The sequence below is a fragment of the Cupressus sempervirens genome, chromosome 1 (assembly GCF_028749045.1).
Source record: "Cupressus sempervirens isolate cs-2001-9-10 chromosome 1, ASM2874904v1, whole genome shotgun sequence".
NCBI lineage: Eukaryota > Viridiplantae > Streptophyta > Pinopsida > Cupressales > Cupressaceae > Cupressus > Cupressus sempervirens.
Window position 1 is genome coordinate 339,200,238 of NC_143118.1, and position 18,261 is coordinate 339,218,498.

The 18,261-nt window shown below is 35.0% G+C and overlaps 1 protein-coding gene across 1 annotated transcript in view; it reads right to left on the reverse strand.

Moving 5' to 3' along the window:
* Nucleotides 1-4,325: 4,325 nt before the first annotated feature.
* Nucleotides 4,326-18,261, reverse strand: part of LOC149577595 (ABC transporter B family member 20-like) — a 62,101-nt gene continuing 48,165 nt past the window's right edge. Inside the window, exon 11 of the mRNA XM_089824593.1 lies at nucleotides 4,326-6,563. Coding sequence (XP_089680719.1) covers nucleotides 5,334-6,563 — 1,230 coding nt within the window. The 3' untranslated portion in view covers nucleotides 4,326-5,333. The remainder of the gene's footprint in view (nucleotides 6,564-18,261) is intronic.

Sequence of the window (18,261 nt, forward strand, 5' to 3'; positions counted from 1 at the left end):
CAAAATACAAAATAAATTTTTTAAAAATTCACCATACATATAAATAAAAGATAATTAAATAAGTAAGAATATATCAAACTTTACACAACAAAATTAATATAAATAAAGTGATTTCAGCTTTCATTAAAAAGTAAGTTTTTATTTAAGAAGTAGAAAGCTCAAAGCTCAAAACCCAGGCAAAATCTATTAATAACAAGAGACGCGTGGCGTCATAGTTCCTGCCGCTAAAGTTAGAGGGGGTTTTTAGTGGGAAAATTGGGAAAAGACACGGTATCTGTCAACGTGTGCGTTCTGTGAGGCGTTTGCAGCGACTTCAGTGGACACGTTTCAGTTTCCCTATTACGACGCACGGAGTACTTACAAGCGACGAAAATCGTGTCACTTTTAAAGCTGGATGCACTACATTGAACAAAATCTAAGCGCAAGTAGGCATCAAGTAAGTCAATATCTGAGACAGCAAAGTTTAACATATCCAGCATTAACAGAGCTTCTTCGGCATACCTCAACGAAACCTCGCAGTCATGCCAGGCATTATCTACTTTCCGCTTGCCCTGAAGCTCGATGCTCTTGGATTTGTCCGCGCTAAGTAGCTTGTTCTTTCCAGACATGGCGTCCAATCTCACACTTTCCCTAAACCTCCGCTAAATTTTGATCGTCTGGTCGCCAGATACACAGCAACGCGGGGGTTTTAGGCAAATCTTACTAGGGGATAATCCTACTCATCATTTTGATACTGTTCTTCGTCTTCTTTCTCCTTCTTCGTACTTGTTTTCCCTCTTTCTCCTCCTCAGAAAGAACAAAGCGCACACGCACAAGCAGAGACTGAAAAGAGGAGTGGAAAAGATATACTATATAAAAAGCGTCCTCAGCTCCATTTGTGTCCAATGACAATCTAATTTGCAATTATAATGTCTTAAGGGGAAATTTGATTTCAATGAACAATTTACTTGCTGTATTTTGTATTTTGTGCGTACATCTTGGGCAAACGTACCATCGAGATCCAGCGAAGATGCGACCGTGGTAACATTGTGATATAGTTTAGCATTTTTCTGTGCTCTGTGTTTGTTGTTTCTCTGGTAGCGGTTTTTACAGTTTGCTGCGTTAGAATAAAGAAAATATTGGGCGACTGCATACTAACATTTGCATTAGTATTCACCATACCACCAGCGGCTTCAATGGCGCGCCCAAATGTATTCATACCAGAGCATGGTGGAGAATCAAGGAGGCTAGGGTTTGGAATTTGGGTGCTCCGGTGAAGAATTTTGTGAAGAATGTTGGGGAAAAGTGTGTGGTTGGAGTCGAATTCCTCTGCCTCCCTTCCCTCCTTCAAAGACCTCCGCCGCTTCTGCCATTCTTTCCCAGTTGGATTCTAAGCCCTCCGCTCCCTCCCGAATCTGCTTCCCAAATCCGATGCAGAGTGGTTCGTAAGGCCACTTTTCCTATTTGCATTTGCCTTCCATGGAAGTCGAAGTGGAGGAAGCGGAAGAGGATTTGGAAGCGGTGCTCGCGAGGGCTTGCGTGCCAGATTTTTTCTAATTTTTTATTGATAATAATTATTTTTCTCCCTACCATTTTCCGCAATGACCAATGCGCTTCGAAATAAATAGCATTTTTATATTTCAATAAATAAACAAATAAATTGAACTTTGTAAAATAGTTGAGACATACAAAAATTCTCCATTTCTATTGGCTAGTCGGCAGGAACTAATTCGTTAATGTGGCTCTCAACGACTGCAATAGTATCCTGCAGGAACTAATAATTGCTCACCCGAGGTAGAATTAAAATTCCACAAATACGAAAAACCTAATTAAACATGGATGCCTGAGCTACAATTACTTAAACTCTATATAAACTATAATTTAATTAGTAACTTTGAGTATGACCAGTGATTATATTCAAATGAGATTTCTCTACAGAGGCAAACCCTTATCCTTCCATTGCCTCTCATTTTGAAAACATAACAACAACATTTAGTCTGTAAGCTAATGATGCCAACAAACAAAATTTACTCGTAATATGAGTAACAAACAACAGGATACACAGATGAATGTGATTGATAAGGAAGTTACAAGGCTAATATTTACTGTTCAATTAATCTGTTATTATGATGACAATTGTCAATCATTTCTCATTGGGAAGAAAAACCAGATCTCATTTTGCTATTGATTTTGTCAGTTTTATATGTGACCAATGCACTCAAAGGTATGAATGCAAAATTACTCAACGGTTGAAATGAGAACCAGATTTTAAGAAAGACTCAAAGTGGAGATTAATAATTATTAAATTTAGACATTATTTTCTCAAATAGTAGTCTCAAAGGTTTTCCTACAATTGAAAGGGTCCTCAGTAATTAAATGTGAGCTTTAAAATCAAATGATAGATTGATCCCTTACACGCATGCTCTCTCATAGATATATATTCGCTCTCCGTCATTTTACTCTTCTTTCAGGATTTGCACTGCCTTGTTTATTATTCACTGTGCTTAGAATGTGTGCGATCCCAACCTTGTTATGTCTGTTCTCCCTGTTTTATGATAAATGTACTAAAATGAAACCTTTGGAAAATTCTTCTCTCGAAGGAAAACAAATAGTACAAATATATTCTATGAAAGCAAGGATAACCTTGATTCTCTCGTTCACATAAGGTATACCATGACAATGATCATGGTCCAGAGTTTCTGATTTTGGCATAAAATATATTGTTTTCTTCTTTAACTTCAAAATGACTCAACTCTTCTAAAAGCAACTAGAAATTCAAAACTAAAAACTTAGATCAAACAGTTTCAAATTACAGTTTAAGATTTCATTATTTAGCACGAGTACAATTAATAGCTCTATCCAAAACTTTTGGATTTCTAACGCTTATTCCACAGAAGAATTACAATAATTGCATTAAGAACATCAGTTTTCCACAATCCATTTGATTAAAAAACTTGATACAATTGAAAACCACAAGCATTAAAATAAAAACTACGGTGTTTAGCATCAATATAATTCGGTGTTTAGCATCAATTTAATTAACAGCCCAAAACTTCCAGTTTTTATAGAAGTATTGCACTGCTTTGTATCATCTCCCTGTGCGAGCATTTGGTCAGAAGCGTCAATATAATTGATTGCACAGTTTGAAACATCTCCCCGTGAACATATTTATCTAGATTATACTGCTAGTAGATATAAGAAACAAATATGCATCCCACGGATATCAGTTCAGATTATATATGAGAACAAAAATAACATCCCATTAATCTATTTAACTCGCATCTTCATCTTTGACGTTGAAATGACAAAACGGGCAGCTTCCTTTGTAACTACATAATACGTCAATCTGATATGCCCCTGCAAAGACCACCTTCTTTCATATCTTCTACTAAAAAACATTCAACATGGGAGGAATGAAACACATGTATGATGTGAATGAGAATGCACAGATGTAAAGCCCAAATTTCCAATTTTGGGTGCAAAACTTGATGCATAAATCTATTTTTAAATAAATATTGGACAACAATATTGGTCATGCTTATACAAAGAAAATGAATTTATATTTTCAAATTTATATCACATGTAACATGAACAGTAACTCGCTTAAAAGTGGAAAATCAATGATACCACCACGTTCAGGTCGTCCACGATCTTTGCCCATCCTCCCTTGGATGGTTCCCACCCTGCAGAAGTATAGCGGCGAGAAGTGGGAGGCCCGGAGAGTAGTGTCCCAAAAACACTTTCACACACAATAGGTGTAGGGAAAATATTAATTCAAAATCTACTTCCTAAATCATTTTAACTTTTAGGCTAACTTATAATTATTTGAATTTGGTATTTGTTGTGCTACAATTACTGTAGCTACAAATTAAATAACAAATAAGAACAACATACCATTCCTATTATGCCAACCTATAGTTTAGACCTATAGTTTAGTATTAGTATGATCTCATCTGTAACATTTACTCAATTAAAGACTATCAATCAAAGACTATTATTGAATAAAGTTTATCCTCCCAATAAAAACCGATTGTGCTTGTTATTTCATCTTACCTCTAAAATAAATAATCATGCATCTAATAGTTTATAATAGACCCAAATAAATAAATACATTGAAATATAATTAATTAATGTAAAATAATATTAAAACAACTAATTATTATTCAACAATGTGTAATACTAATGCATTGTCTAGAATACCAAACTAAAAATTAAAATGGTTGGATCTTCTTGCTAAAAATTGAGGTATTGCAACATAAATAAATAATGGCAAAATGAAATATTGCAGTCATTTTAACTTCGTTCTTAGAAAACAAATTGAAAAGCATACCCAAGATGACTCGATATAATAGAGTTCACAGCCTGCCTTATAATTTCTCAAAGACCTCTGTAACAGTGTGTCGTAAATGAATGGGAAGACTAATTGGTACAGATTTATTTGTATATAAATCAAACAATCACCAAAGTTTCCTCCACGTGATTACGCTGAACAGGCTTGAATAAGTGCGGCACATCAAGGGGATTCTTAAGCAGATTAAATATATAGACTAATACAATGAAACTTTATCTAGCAAACAATAAGGACGGTTATTTTAAGCAAGAAGGCATATATGCTCACCAGGCATATACAAGATATGCAATCAATACATAGATACAAGATATGTAATCTAATGAATTCCAAGAATGAAAAGAAAACACAAATACAATATGGCACCTCCTGATCTTCAAAAGAATAACTCCAAATGAAGTGCTACCAACTCAACTATGATGATCAATTGGTTAAAACTGAGATAGCTGTAGATATGTTGATATCATCCCAGTCACATTCAAATCAGCTACTGTGTGGCACAACTGAAAGGGGAACATTGTCGAATTACCCCATGAAATCGCCTGATATGGCTTATGTACACTTGTACATCTAGACTTTCTTCTCTTGTGAATCCCCTCCCCAAAAAATAATAATACTCTACATCTAAGTTCCCCCAACCATGAATATTAAGAAATATACTATACCTCCATTCCAAACACCCGATCACAAAGACTGAAAAAAAAACACGCAGAAAAGTTGTACACAGGTGTCAACCCAGCAGTGTGCACCATTTGCAGCTTAGGATTGGCAACTATAGGGTGAGAATTAGAACGTCCTAAACTCAAGCTCCCCAAACAAGGGACTGTAGCCGTGATGCCAAAACCTAACTTACATGTGTCACACTGGATAGCTCCTTGTTAAAACCAAACTGTGAGCATCTAATAAACAATCAATCACGCACAGAAAAATGTGTCAGTGGCATTACGTTACACGGCCTGGGATAGAAAAATTCCGGATTCAGTAATACAGGCATCATCACAAATCCTCAAATTAGTCTGTGTTGCCTTAAGTTTTTATTGAAGTGTGGCTGCATCAACCGCACATACAGACCATTTTTTTCCACTAGAGAATCATGACTTCCCTCCTCAACTATACGACCCCCATTCAGAACAACTATCGTATCCACATGACGCATCATAGCAACCCGATGGGCAATAAGGATTGTTGTTTTATTCCCCATTATTAGTGTATCAAGAGCTTCTTGTACCACTCGGCTAGACTCAGATTCAATTGCTGAGCTTGCCTCGTCTAGTAACAAGATTGGGGCATTCTTTAACACCACCCGAGCAATGGCAATACGTTGCTTCTGTCCAGGAGTTAAATCCAAACCCCTCATACCAACATGGGTATCATACCCATGAGGTAAGCTGCTAATAAAGTGATGCGCGTTTGCTATTCGTGCAGCCTCTTTCATCTCAGCCTCAGTTGCGTTGTGTCTAGCATATATAATGTTCTCTCTTACGGTCGTAGAGAAAAGAATAGGCTCCTGTTGAACCAAGCCCATGTGATTTCGAAGCCAGCGCAAGTTGAAGGATTTCAACTCCTTCCCATCTAAGAAAATCTGTCCAGAAGCAGGATCATAAAATCGTTCTATCAATGCAATTATTGTACTTTTGCCTGATCCTGATGCACCTACCACTGCAACTGTTTGACCTCCAGTCACTTTAAGATTGAAATTGCTTAAGACCATCACTTCAGGACGTGTTGGATAGTAGAAGTCCACATTTTTCAATTCAATTGTACCATACACATTGGGTAGCTTTATGCCAGAAGACTCATCTGAATCAATTTTAGGCTTACGATCAATAATCCCAAAAACAGATACAAGAGATTTTCGGCGTTTCAAGATGTAAGGAGCTAGTCCAAAGGGTTCCACAAGAGCAAATGTTGCAAAAGAAAAGATCATATATTCTTTCAATGCTGTCGGCAAACTGACATGACCTCTCTTGATAGCTATAGCCGAATACCATAAGAGGAGAGCATTGCAAGAAAAAAGCAGGAACTGGGACGCACCAAAAGCAAATCCGCAAAGTTGCCCACGCAGGAAACTATGTACTAGGATTTTCTTAAGCTGCAATTTATAGAGCTCCATCACCTTTTTACCAGAACAAAATGCAACCACTGTATATATATTTCTGACTGCATCCTCAAGAACCAAGGAAGCATTTTTATGCATTTCCTGGATCCCTTTCGAAAATCCAGCAAGCCACATTTTCTGCAAATAGAACACAATAAATCAGTCCTGCTACTGCAAGATATAAACTTGATAGAATAAAATGTTATAAGAGAAAACTAAGCATTAGCCAGATCAATCTTATATTAGAGATTTCATGTCATCGGAGAAGCACATGTGCAGTACAACTCGCCATTTAAGATCTTTCCAGTTTACAGCTGAGAAACGAATGCAGCAGAAGTAATCAAATTAATAAGGGTAGAAACTATGATATTTCAGCTATCTATGCTTTTGTCGGGAGAAGCTTCTACATAGCTCCTAAAGTAAAAGCCAATGCATGTCAAACCATAATTAACGCAAGGAAAATGAACAGAGATCTAGTGAGCGAGGAAGCGCAAGAGCTTTTCGTAGTTGGTCACATGTCAAACTATGTATTTGCTGTAACTAACAAATAATACTAAGATTTTGTGTGACAAGATTATATTGTACAAAAGGTAAAGATAATGGGGAAAGTGAACTGAGTTTTGGGTTTGATGTTTTTCAACTTTAATCTTATGGTCCTAGTGTACAAACAGATATATAAAATAATTAATTAATTAATGCTGGTAAATGAGTAAATTTTCTAAGTGTGATTACTAATATGTTCCAGGAAAAGAATAAAGTTTGTTTCAAGGTTAATTTATGAATTTTTCACATTGCAATTTTTTTTTATTAGGAAGCAAATTATTATTATATTTATATAGTTTAAGAATTAGAAAATATATTTTCCTAATATTAGTTCTTAAGTGAATTATTTTATTTGGTCAGAATTGGACATTTTAATATTATTGTTTACCAAAAGAAAGTGTGCGAGGAAGATTAAAGATGTTCTGATAGTCTTTAATATTATTTTTTTATAAAAAAAATATTTGTTTTAAATACTTTTAGTAATAAGTCATTTATACACTCAATGAGTGCTGCGTGTATCATTCATTCTAATGAAAGATTAGTTCTTATGAAGCATTGCTCATAAAACATAGCTTGAATGCTGATAGTAGTATCATGTAGTATCATTGTTTAACTTGCTATGAAACATATCTTTTACTATCACTTATGTTCAATTAAAGAAAAATTATATTTTGCTGTTTTGCTTTTTAGGTTCTTTATATTCAGTCTGTCTTCTCTTTATGTTATTATATTACAATTGAGAGAAGGAAAAACAAGATGTTGAAATCTTGAGGATTTTTGCAAGTTTTATTTTTCAGTGAAATTAAATGGTGGTGGTCATTATTATAATGCAACTGAGAGAACCAAAAACAGGATGTTGAAACTGCGCAATTCTTGCGATTATTTTTCTTCTAAATTAAAAGGTGGCTTTCATTATTAGTATACAATTGAAAGAAGAAAAATGGGATGTAGAAGCCCGCCGATACATGCAATTCTGCTTTTTTTGTGAAATTAATAGGGGTGGTGATTTGATTTGTCTTCATTGTTTATTGAATTAGGCATAAAGATTGAGATGGGATTCTTGTCGTTGAAGGATTTAAAGAACATTTTTTTAGTTAATAAATGAATTTAAATTGTTGGAAAATACATTGTGGTTTCTTTAAGCCAAAAAAGGCTTTAGTATTAATTGTAGATCCATTGAATTAATTGTTTCGGTAAGATCTTTAGTGAAATACTATTGTGTTGAGTTTCATAGAAATAATATTAGACTCATTAAACAAGTTATTTTATATGAAAAAATTTAGACTCGTTAAAAATGTTTAATACAATTTTAAGATTTATGATTAAATCATGAGAATATTGGTATCTTAAAATTGTACTAAACATTTTGTATAGGACATTTTTTTGGTTTCTAATCTCTAGAAATGACATTTTATTGATTTTAGTGTAATGTCCCCCTTATTAGGACTCTCTCTAAACTGCCCTAGAATTCCCAAATAAGGTATGGATTGTATTTAGAAATGTAAACTGTCAACTTTATACCTTTATTTAGAGCCTGCAACCTAATTAGTTATCATTATGAAACATGAATAAACATATCTTCCAGCAATGTTATAAATAGAATTCTAATCATCATTAAAATTTACACGAGGTACATGTGGTTTTCCTTGAGGCTTTTCCCAACAACCCATCCACCTAATGGAGCACAATGGGAGATCATTCAAGGCGTATTGAGCCTATCCATCAAGCTTAGAAGCACAGAATGACACCTGTCATTTAGCCTCCCAGCCTCACTCAAGGTTACTCTATTTGGATAGAACCCTTGCTACTTGCATCCCTAATTTGTACAATTTCCCCTCCATAATGGGCATGTGGAATTCAATAATACTTTCCCTAATAACCTATGCTCTTTATGGAGTTTCTTGGGAACAACATATAAGGCGCCTCAAGCTTATCAATCAAGCCCAGAAGCACAGAGTGACACCTGCCATTTGGCCTCCCAGCCCTACTCATGGTTTCTATACTTGAATGGAGCTTGTGCTACTTGCATCCCTTATTATGTATTCCATTCTATCCTCCATAATGAAACTGTTCATTAATTAAAGTATTGAAGAGTCTTACATGTATAATTTATTATGTATAGATATCATCAATAACAATATGTTAAGTGCTTATCATTCCTACATACTATTCAGCTTATTTACTGATTCGGATGCGGATCCGAAAGCGGATGCGGGATGCAGGAAGCAGGTGCTTATTGATATATATATATATATATATATATATATATATATGCAAAGAAATGATATACAAAATTAAAACATTTGATAGTATGATACTTGAAACTTCACCACACATATTCACATTGAAATTTAAATATACACTAAGATTATAAACCATGTCATATGTCTATGTTCACGATTCCAATACAAATCAGCAAATCATCCCAATTACAAAATCAATATATAGTTCATCATTCAATGTTTATCAAACTGAATCCAAATCATATTGCTTCGCAGAAAAATCCGGATCATCTCTTTGAGGATCGTTTTAGGGCTTAGGAGCAAACAATAGGTTGAAAGATGTATTTTCTCATGTGCTAATAAAGTGTTTTGAGCGGCAAAAATTTTTAAAATGGGCTTTTCAGCTGTCTAGGCCTGTGGAGGCTACCGGAGGCACCCATATGCTCGTGGAAGCTAGATAGAAGCCACTTCCAGCCAGCTGGAGGCGGGCGGAAGCCATCCATCCGCCTGCTGTAAATGACTTCCAGCCAGCTTCCACCCACCTCCGCTCCCAAATCCGCTTCTGGCCGCATCCACTTCCCCCTCTGCAATCAGGAAGCCCAAACTGGAATCTAAGCTATTAAGTGAAGACATGATAACAAATCAGCAAGACAAGAGCTCTATGCATTAGGTATAGTACCATACACATAGCCACCAGAAGACGGGGATATTTGGAGATGCTGAAGACTACTACCAGTACTAATATGGCTAGTTTTCAAAAAGAGAAGATGGAGGTACTTGGAGATGCCATATTTGATATAATTTAATAATTTCCAGAAAATATCATGAGATGGAACTTTGAAAACACTAATGGTAATTCAGTCATGCAAACGCAGTAAATCACGAAGGCAATTCCTCTGTATACCATTACAATGACAAGAAATCAGAAGTACAACTGTTTGTTCCTTTCAAAAAGCCTACATTGTCAGTAGGTTTGATTACTATAACTTTGCATGGAATTTTATATCATCCAAATATCAACATGAGACACTATGCAGATCTCCCTTCCTTTTTGGCCTTTTAACGCATTCTGCCCTAATTTTTTGGCAGAAGACATCAATTTCTAGGTTGAAAGACTTTGATGATGGCAGGAGATTGCAGCCAAGAACCATGTGCATCAGAGAATTTACAGAGACGTCTCCAGTACAGGAGAAGTGTCCCTGTCTCTGAGACATGTCTCAGGGGGTGGGAGACAGGTCTCCCAATTACGATGACCAAACACCGATCAAACTCTGCTGACTCCTTTGATTAATTCTAAAAACAGATTTCTGTATAGAATATAGTTTACTTATATTAAAAATGATCTGATCTGAATTCCTTGAATTGCTTGTCTTATTTCTCTTCTGCTCTAAGTCTGCTTTTGGCCTGTTTTATTTAAGATATCCCTTTTGATGCTTGGAATGAATTCTCCCCCATACCTTATTGTTGGAAGGGTCTCACTGTTGCCTTTAAGAATAATATATTAATCCCCAAATTGTTCTCCCCTTTTATCTCCTCCTCAAATGAAACCTTCTCCCCTTTATATCCTCCAACGTGAGGGAGAGTCACACATCTCCAAAATGGTCACAAGTTCAGAATCATTCACAGTTACCACCCTTGAAAGACGTCACAACCATCATCATTGTTGCCCCTTTAAAAAAGTCACTTCCTTATCTTCTTCCATAAATGTTTTCCTGATTCCTTTCCTCCCTCTTTCTTCCTTTTTCCAGATTCCCTTCCAAATGAACTCTCCTCCCTTTTATATCTCGTGTTTGAGGGAGTCACAACTCTTCATTTTATGCCTTTTGACCATTCACTAAATTTAATTAGATTTCTAATGATACTGAAAACCTTAAGATTTTTATTTTTTTTAATTAAAAAAACCCTATTTCAAAAAGGTGACATTACAAACGGGATAGTACAAACCAAGTAAATGTTTTGGGAGCGCCAATTTGGATGCGGATTCTGATGCGGGAAGCAAGAACAAAGTTGTGGTTTTTTTGGGCTGGGGGAATGTTTTGGGAGCACCAATTTGGATGCAGATTCTGATGCGAGAAGCAAAAAAAAAGTTGTGTTTTTCTTGGGGCAGGGCCGGGGGGGGTGCAGATGTGTGTGTGTGTGTGTATATATATATAGACACACACATAGTCATATTATTTATATGCAAAGAAACGAGACAAGTACTCCAATCTTGTAATCTGACCTTCAAGATCAAAAGATGATCTACATTGTTTCTTTCAAGTATTTTGTTCAAATGCAAAACCCCTAGAAAGTTATTTGTACGAGGTACATAATCTGCAATCTGTTTACTTGTTTCAGATTTTAGGAATAGATTAAGTAAAAAAAAAATCCTACCCTATAATTTGAAGAGAGAATTTCCTCACTATTTGTCACAAAAATGGCAACTTAAAATGCCATCAAACTTGAAAAGCTTTGCAAAGTGCATTTTCATATAAGCTCAACTAGCCAGCAGCCCATGAAAGAAACCCTTGCAAAGAAACCTATTGCAATTCAAAAGGAAGAATCCAACTTTAATTGGCTTGTGGGGAGCTGGACATTATTGCAGTTTTGTTACCAGCCAAAGGAGCTGTGCAGTTTTGTTACCAGCCAAAGGAGCTGTGGAATTAGTTTTGTAAGCCATTAATAAGCACTAAGCATATAGTCACATTTGGTTGAAGTCCATCTAATGTGATGTGATCCAACTCTACTGGTTCTTGTGTGCATATACACAATCGGCAAGTTGACACACTGTCTCCAAACATAGTGTTGTCTATGCTAACTATGGAGCCTAAAGGTTAAAAAAAAATTGATTGTCTGTGACTTTGTTTTGACTATATAAATGGTCCACAATAATTGCATTGTGTAATGCTTTCTGACTATTGATGTGGATTAAGGTTATCCTAATTATATTTATGAAAATTCAACTTGGGTTAGTAATGTACTATCCCATAGGTAAACTAGACTTAAATGGCCGATTTTGTGACATCCTTTGTGCCATAGTTAATTATATGACATCATTTGTGTCATGGTTCTATTCATGAAATTAGGGAAGTGGATATATGTGTAAGTGGTTTATCAGAGTTATCTCAAAGCCTTTTGACACCTCCCATTGGGTAGGATAGTTGATATCCTTACTTCAATTGGAGTTGATAGGATTAAAGAAGTAGGAAGTTGAATTACACATCTCACCATGAGAAGCACATCACATTGAAGCTTTAGTGCTCTCAATGTTAGAAGGTCCATGTGCAGCTTATGTAATGTGCTTGTCATTCATCACTAGTAGTTAAGATATCTCTTAAGTATATCTTCTTTCCCCGACACCATTTGGTGCTCCCACGATAGATTGTCCTTCTGCTTTGTATCTACAGTCCCTTGGACCCTTTTGTTGGTCTTTTTTTCGACATTAATAAATTTATCTTAGCTTATCTTGCCTTGAACGATGTATTTGAATCCTTGTGTATTATGTATGCTTAACTGGTCTATAGGATAACAAATTAACTTGTTTATACTATGCTTATTGTTTGTCTGTGATCAGTATAGTTAACCTTCTTATCTTATTAGATGTGAGCTAATGTTGGTACTTAGCACCATTGAGCAACACGTCTTGATGGGTTCCTAGAACATTGAGTCTATATTGAGAATGATTGGTCTTCATTAAAGCGATTAATTTTCTAGATTGTTTCTGACCTAGATCGTGTGGGTATTCTTCATGTTATGTTTGAGTGTTACTACCATGTTCTTATTTGGATGATGTATCAAATGGCTTCCTTGATTGGATTTAAAGGATAAGGAATTAATTTAATAGATGATCACTAGTGTAGCACGTAATTTTCAATCTTAGAACACTAGTTGGATGTGTCATTGCCAAACAGATGATTAGGAAGGACAGGGACATCCTCTCAATGCATTCAAACTTTCACAGTCCTTTAGATATTTACTTAAGAAATACTTGGGTCACTTTGTACTTGTGATGTTGGCTCTATGGCTTTATGTATCTATCATTGTTGGCGAAGGTTGTAGTATTTTACCCTTTGCACATCTTGATGGCGCAATGATGTTGTATCATTGTTAGTATTTGATATATATGTAATGAGATGTAATTTCTGATTATCATAGACAATAATATTAATAGTATGGGAAGTCTACTGTTTTATATTTTTATTATCATAGACAATAATATTAATAGTATGGGAAGTCTACTGTTTTATATTTTTATTATCATAGACAATAATATTAATAGTATGGGAAGTCTACTGTTTTATATTTTTATTGTTAAATTATGTGAAACAGTTCTAGCACCTTTTGGTGTTTTGTCACAATACACTCCAATAATCCCATCCCCTTTTAAAGTGCAAGATACCTGAGTTTGTACCTTGTAGAGAGGAAGTTACTATGTTCTACAGAGATTTGACCCTATCATAACTAATTCCTAATTGCATCCTTAATCCTTCTTAAAAACCTATTGGTTATAAACTTCCTGATTTTCTTATGCTTTCTTGGTGACTACAAATGAGTTAGAATGAAGTTATTTATATGCAATAAATGAACAGAACAGGAAACCAAAAATAGAGCAAAACATAGGAAATGTACTATAGCATATCCAATGTGGAAAACAACTCTAGAAAGGTGAAACAATTTTCCTTCTTTTGCCACCATTTTTGCTGCAATCAAAAGTCTTTTGCCTTTTTGAGTCATATAAGGATGCCAATCTTCACTAAAGTTGCAAACTTGTATCCTAGAACTTGCAAATCTCTGTCCTCTTGGGATCCCCCAGTTCAGCCCTCCTGACAAAAGACGATCCTCTGTGAGCACTATCAGTCTTGTGTCAGTTACTTCACACTAATTGACAATGACAAGACGATCCTCTGTGAGTACTATCAGTCTCGTGTCAGTTCCCTCACACTTATTGACAATGACAAGATGATTCTCTATGAGCACTATCAGTCTCGTGTCTGTTCCCTTACACTTATTGACAATGACAAGATGATTCTCTATGAGCACTATCAGTCTCGTGTCAGTTCCCTCACACTGATTGACAGTGACCTTGACAACTCCTCCATGTCATGTGCAAATAGAGAAATTCAATAAGACATGTCTCCTATCTCTCCAGTATTCCTCAGCTCGTGCACTTTGGAGGTCTCAATCCCCTACTTGGCCATTTGTATTGGTTTCTTGACCACACATTTTAGTGGTCTGCATTTGTATTGTATTTTTGTTTTAGTTCCTTACCATGGTTACTGGGAGACCCGTCTGCCCCCTAAAAGTTGCGTCTCGGAGACTTTTCGCGTCTCCGGAGACCTCAAAAAGATGAAGTCTCTTGAAGTCTCCCCGTCTCCTAAACCAAAAAGTGAAGTCTCCCCTAAGTCTCCTGATAAAATATAAATGTAAAATATAATATTAAATAATTTTATATATTTTAGCCCTCATTTTAATGTTTATAATGCAAAAATTAAGACCATTGACAATTTAAATGATTAAATCATTTAAAATATTTTATTTAATAAATTAATAACTTTAAAAACATTAGAAACACTTTTAAAAAATTATTTTTTTTCGACAATTTAAATGATTAAATCATTTAAAATATTTTTGGAGAGTGATGATTTTTTGGAGAGCATGATAGCTAAAGACCTTGAGATGGATGATCAAAACCTTGTGGAGTAGATGATAGTACCATCGACATACTAATACTAGATATATTTCTGTTTTTTGTTTATTGTACATAGTGTTCATTTTTGTTTGCATATCGGCAATTCAGCATCAAACTATACTTTTTTGAATTTAAAATTTGAATATGTAATGATAATCTCAGCGATTATCAATCTGATACGATGGTGATCATATGCAATATTCGAAAAACAAATATGTTAATGAGATACAATATTGTGATCATGTGGGTTTTGAAATCTTTGACTCTATGAGTCTATTTTAATTTTGAATGTGACATTACTATTATTATTTACTTTAGTCTTACAATATTACTATTTTCAAATTTTGTATTTACTTTTAGTATTAGACTCTTTAAACTATTAAAAAAAAAATTTAAAAAAATTTGCCGTCTCCAAGTACCGCCGTCTCCTATTTGAAAAATTGCCGTACCGGTACCAGTACCAGTACTGGAGACCTCGAAGTCTCCCAGTCTCCCGGTGACCTTGTTCCTTACCCTTTTTTGGCCTCTTTAGGATTTTCTCTTCCTAAAATTTATATTGTATATTTATGTACTTCATGTTCCGCTGACTTATTTTTGGTCACCCATTGATATTAATATAATTTTCTTTCTTTCTTCTTCCTAAAAATATTCATACAGGCTCTATGAAAATCAACTCCCTATACACCAGTTCACTTGGAACATTAATTTAAAAAACACAAGAGGCTTCCAATAACCACTATGAGCATGCTTGCATCAGAGTAAACAAATATTATCCTCACCTATCTAAAAACACGTGTATCAGATAAACGACAAAAAAACAATACTCTCAAATACAGCATGGTTACCATCTCCATAAACAAACCTATATTTGGGTTGTATGTGATACATTTGGATAGAGCACCACACTATCTAGTGCCATTGCTGGATAAAGCACCACACTAGTGCCATATTTAGGCTATTTATGAAAATAATTCAAGACTTGCAAAAAATAAAATTAAATATTAAGCGAATGTAAACATGTGCACACACACACACACTCATTCACATATATTTTAAGTTAACAATATTTTATGTCATTAGTGGTGTGTGTGTGTGTGTGTGAGAGAGAGAGAGCACCACACTATCTATTACCATATCTAGAGTTTGTATATATACATATATACATACATACATATATATATATAAAAGAACTGTACACACACGTCACTAAAGACATAAATATTGTAAACTTGAAATATATGTAAATAAAACAATAAATATGATATATCTAAGTGATGTGTTCCTTATGCCAAGATAGATATATGATTGAATAGATTTCTATATCACAACAATTTTAAATAGCCATATCCGAATCAGGAGATCTTGAGAGTTCGCTGTATCCACACAAGATACCAAATCTATATCCAATACTGCATCCACATCCAATATTGGATCCATTTCCCTTCAACTTTGGTTCATAGCAATTTTCAGTTTAGGCCCAAACCTGGGAACCGAGAAAAATATATTGGAAGAACTATCATTTGTTAGCAGACTCTGAATGCTCATATCAACCTAGCAAAAGTGCCACAAAGCACAAGGTGAAACTAACACCTCAGAGAAATTACTACCATGAAAGTTCTGTAATTACCATGTGAGTTTTGTAATTACCACGACAGACCCACAACAACTATGGCAAAAAAGAAATGTTTAATATATTTCGTAAAATATTGGCCTTTTTAGGTAGTCACCCTGAAGAGACTTAAAAATGAAGTCTTTGTGACATTGTAGAGATCTCAATCCCCATCTTGTCTCTTTTGAGATGTACCAATACTCAGACTTGTCGTATACATCAAGTGAGGTTTCTCCTTGTTTCCACAAATAATGAGCTACATTTGCACCAATACCTCATCGCCCCAAGTCTCAATTCAAAAGGAAGAAGTTTTTCCAATTACAATTATTTGGCTTTCAAGATTAACATTCTTCTTATTACAATTTGGGATCACTACAAATGTAATAGCACTGCCTGTACATTATGTGTTTTTCGAATGCAGCAATCTATCTTGCATTTATATTGAGAATGAGGTAAGGAGAGAGACATGTCCCTTCATGGGACATATCTATTCATTAATGTGGGATTAATATATATCTCCTAAAAGAATTTAGATATATATCTATATATATACTATATCTCACATAAGATATATATCTTCAATAGTCTCATAGGATTTATCCGACAAAAGCTACAAAATATCAACACTCCCTCTTAGCTAGAAAGGATAAACACACGATATGATATTACCTCAGCGTAATATCAAGAATGGCAAGTTTTAAGAATATCTTTGATCAGAAGATATCCACCATTTAGATATCGTCTCATTATATCAAGAGTAATGGCCTCTTAAATCTCTAGGCACGTGACATTCACCAAGTACTCCAATAGTTTTAAGATAATGGCCTCCTGAATATCGCATCACCTGATATTCACCAAGTACCTACGACATATCTATACAAAGTTACAAACAACTCAGACTGTCAATGCAATGACATCTATCACTTAGTTGTTGATTTGCAAGATATAATCTATCATGATCTGCTTTAGACATCATAAGATGTCCATCGCAATAGAAGGTCATGGTTTGTTTATGGAACTTAACCCACCATAAAAGATATAATCTATTATGATATGTTTCAGACATTATAAAATGTCTATCACAATAGAAAGTCATGGTCTGTTTAAAGAACTTAGTCCACCATGCAAGTTATAATATATTATGATCTATATCAGACATCATAAAAGAAATTAATGGCATTGTTCTCTTTCTAAATTCCTTCTTATTTCCCTTTTATTTCATGTTATTAATTTTATATACATTTATAAACATGGTCTATATTCATTCCTTCGAATGTCTAAAGATTACATCATCGTTTTAATGCATATAAATTGTAAGTTATAGGATGGCCTGACCTCCCTTTTGGTAGGGTCTACATGGGAGTACACATAACAGGTGAGTTATTGATTAAAGGGTTGTCCTTTCCTTGTTTAAATCTCCCCTCACGTTGGGTATCAGAAAGTGACTGAAACAATCTTTGATTGTCTCCTTTTAATGGCCACAAACTCCCTTATGTGGCGGGTATACTCCATTCAGTAGTATTTGCGTGGACTAGTCATGGCAGGTGAGTTTAAGAGATTTTATATCATTTTCGTGCTCCATGTTATGGGCTCGCCACTTTCCTTCCTCATTTATCCATGTGTTTGATGCATCGTTTCCTGCATTCTCTGATCATATTCATCTCTTCCAGTGCCATTAGGAATTCCTTTGAGAGTAAAATCTACATCCCATCTTCCACTTCCCATGTCTATTGAAGGCTTCACCACACCAAATCTAGTTTCTCGGGCCATAAACATTTCCTCTTCATTTCCAGA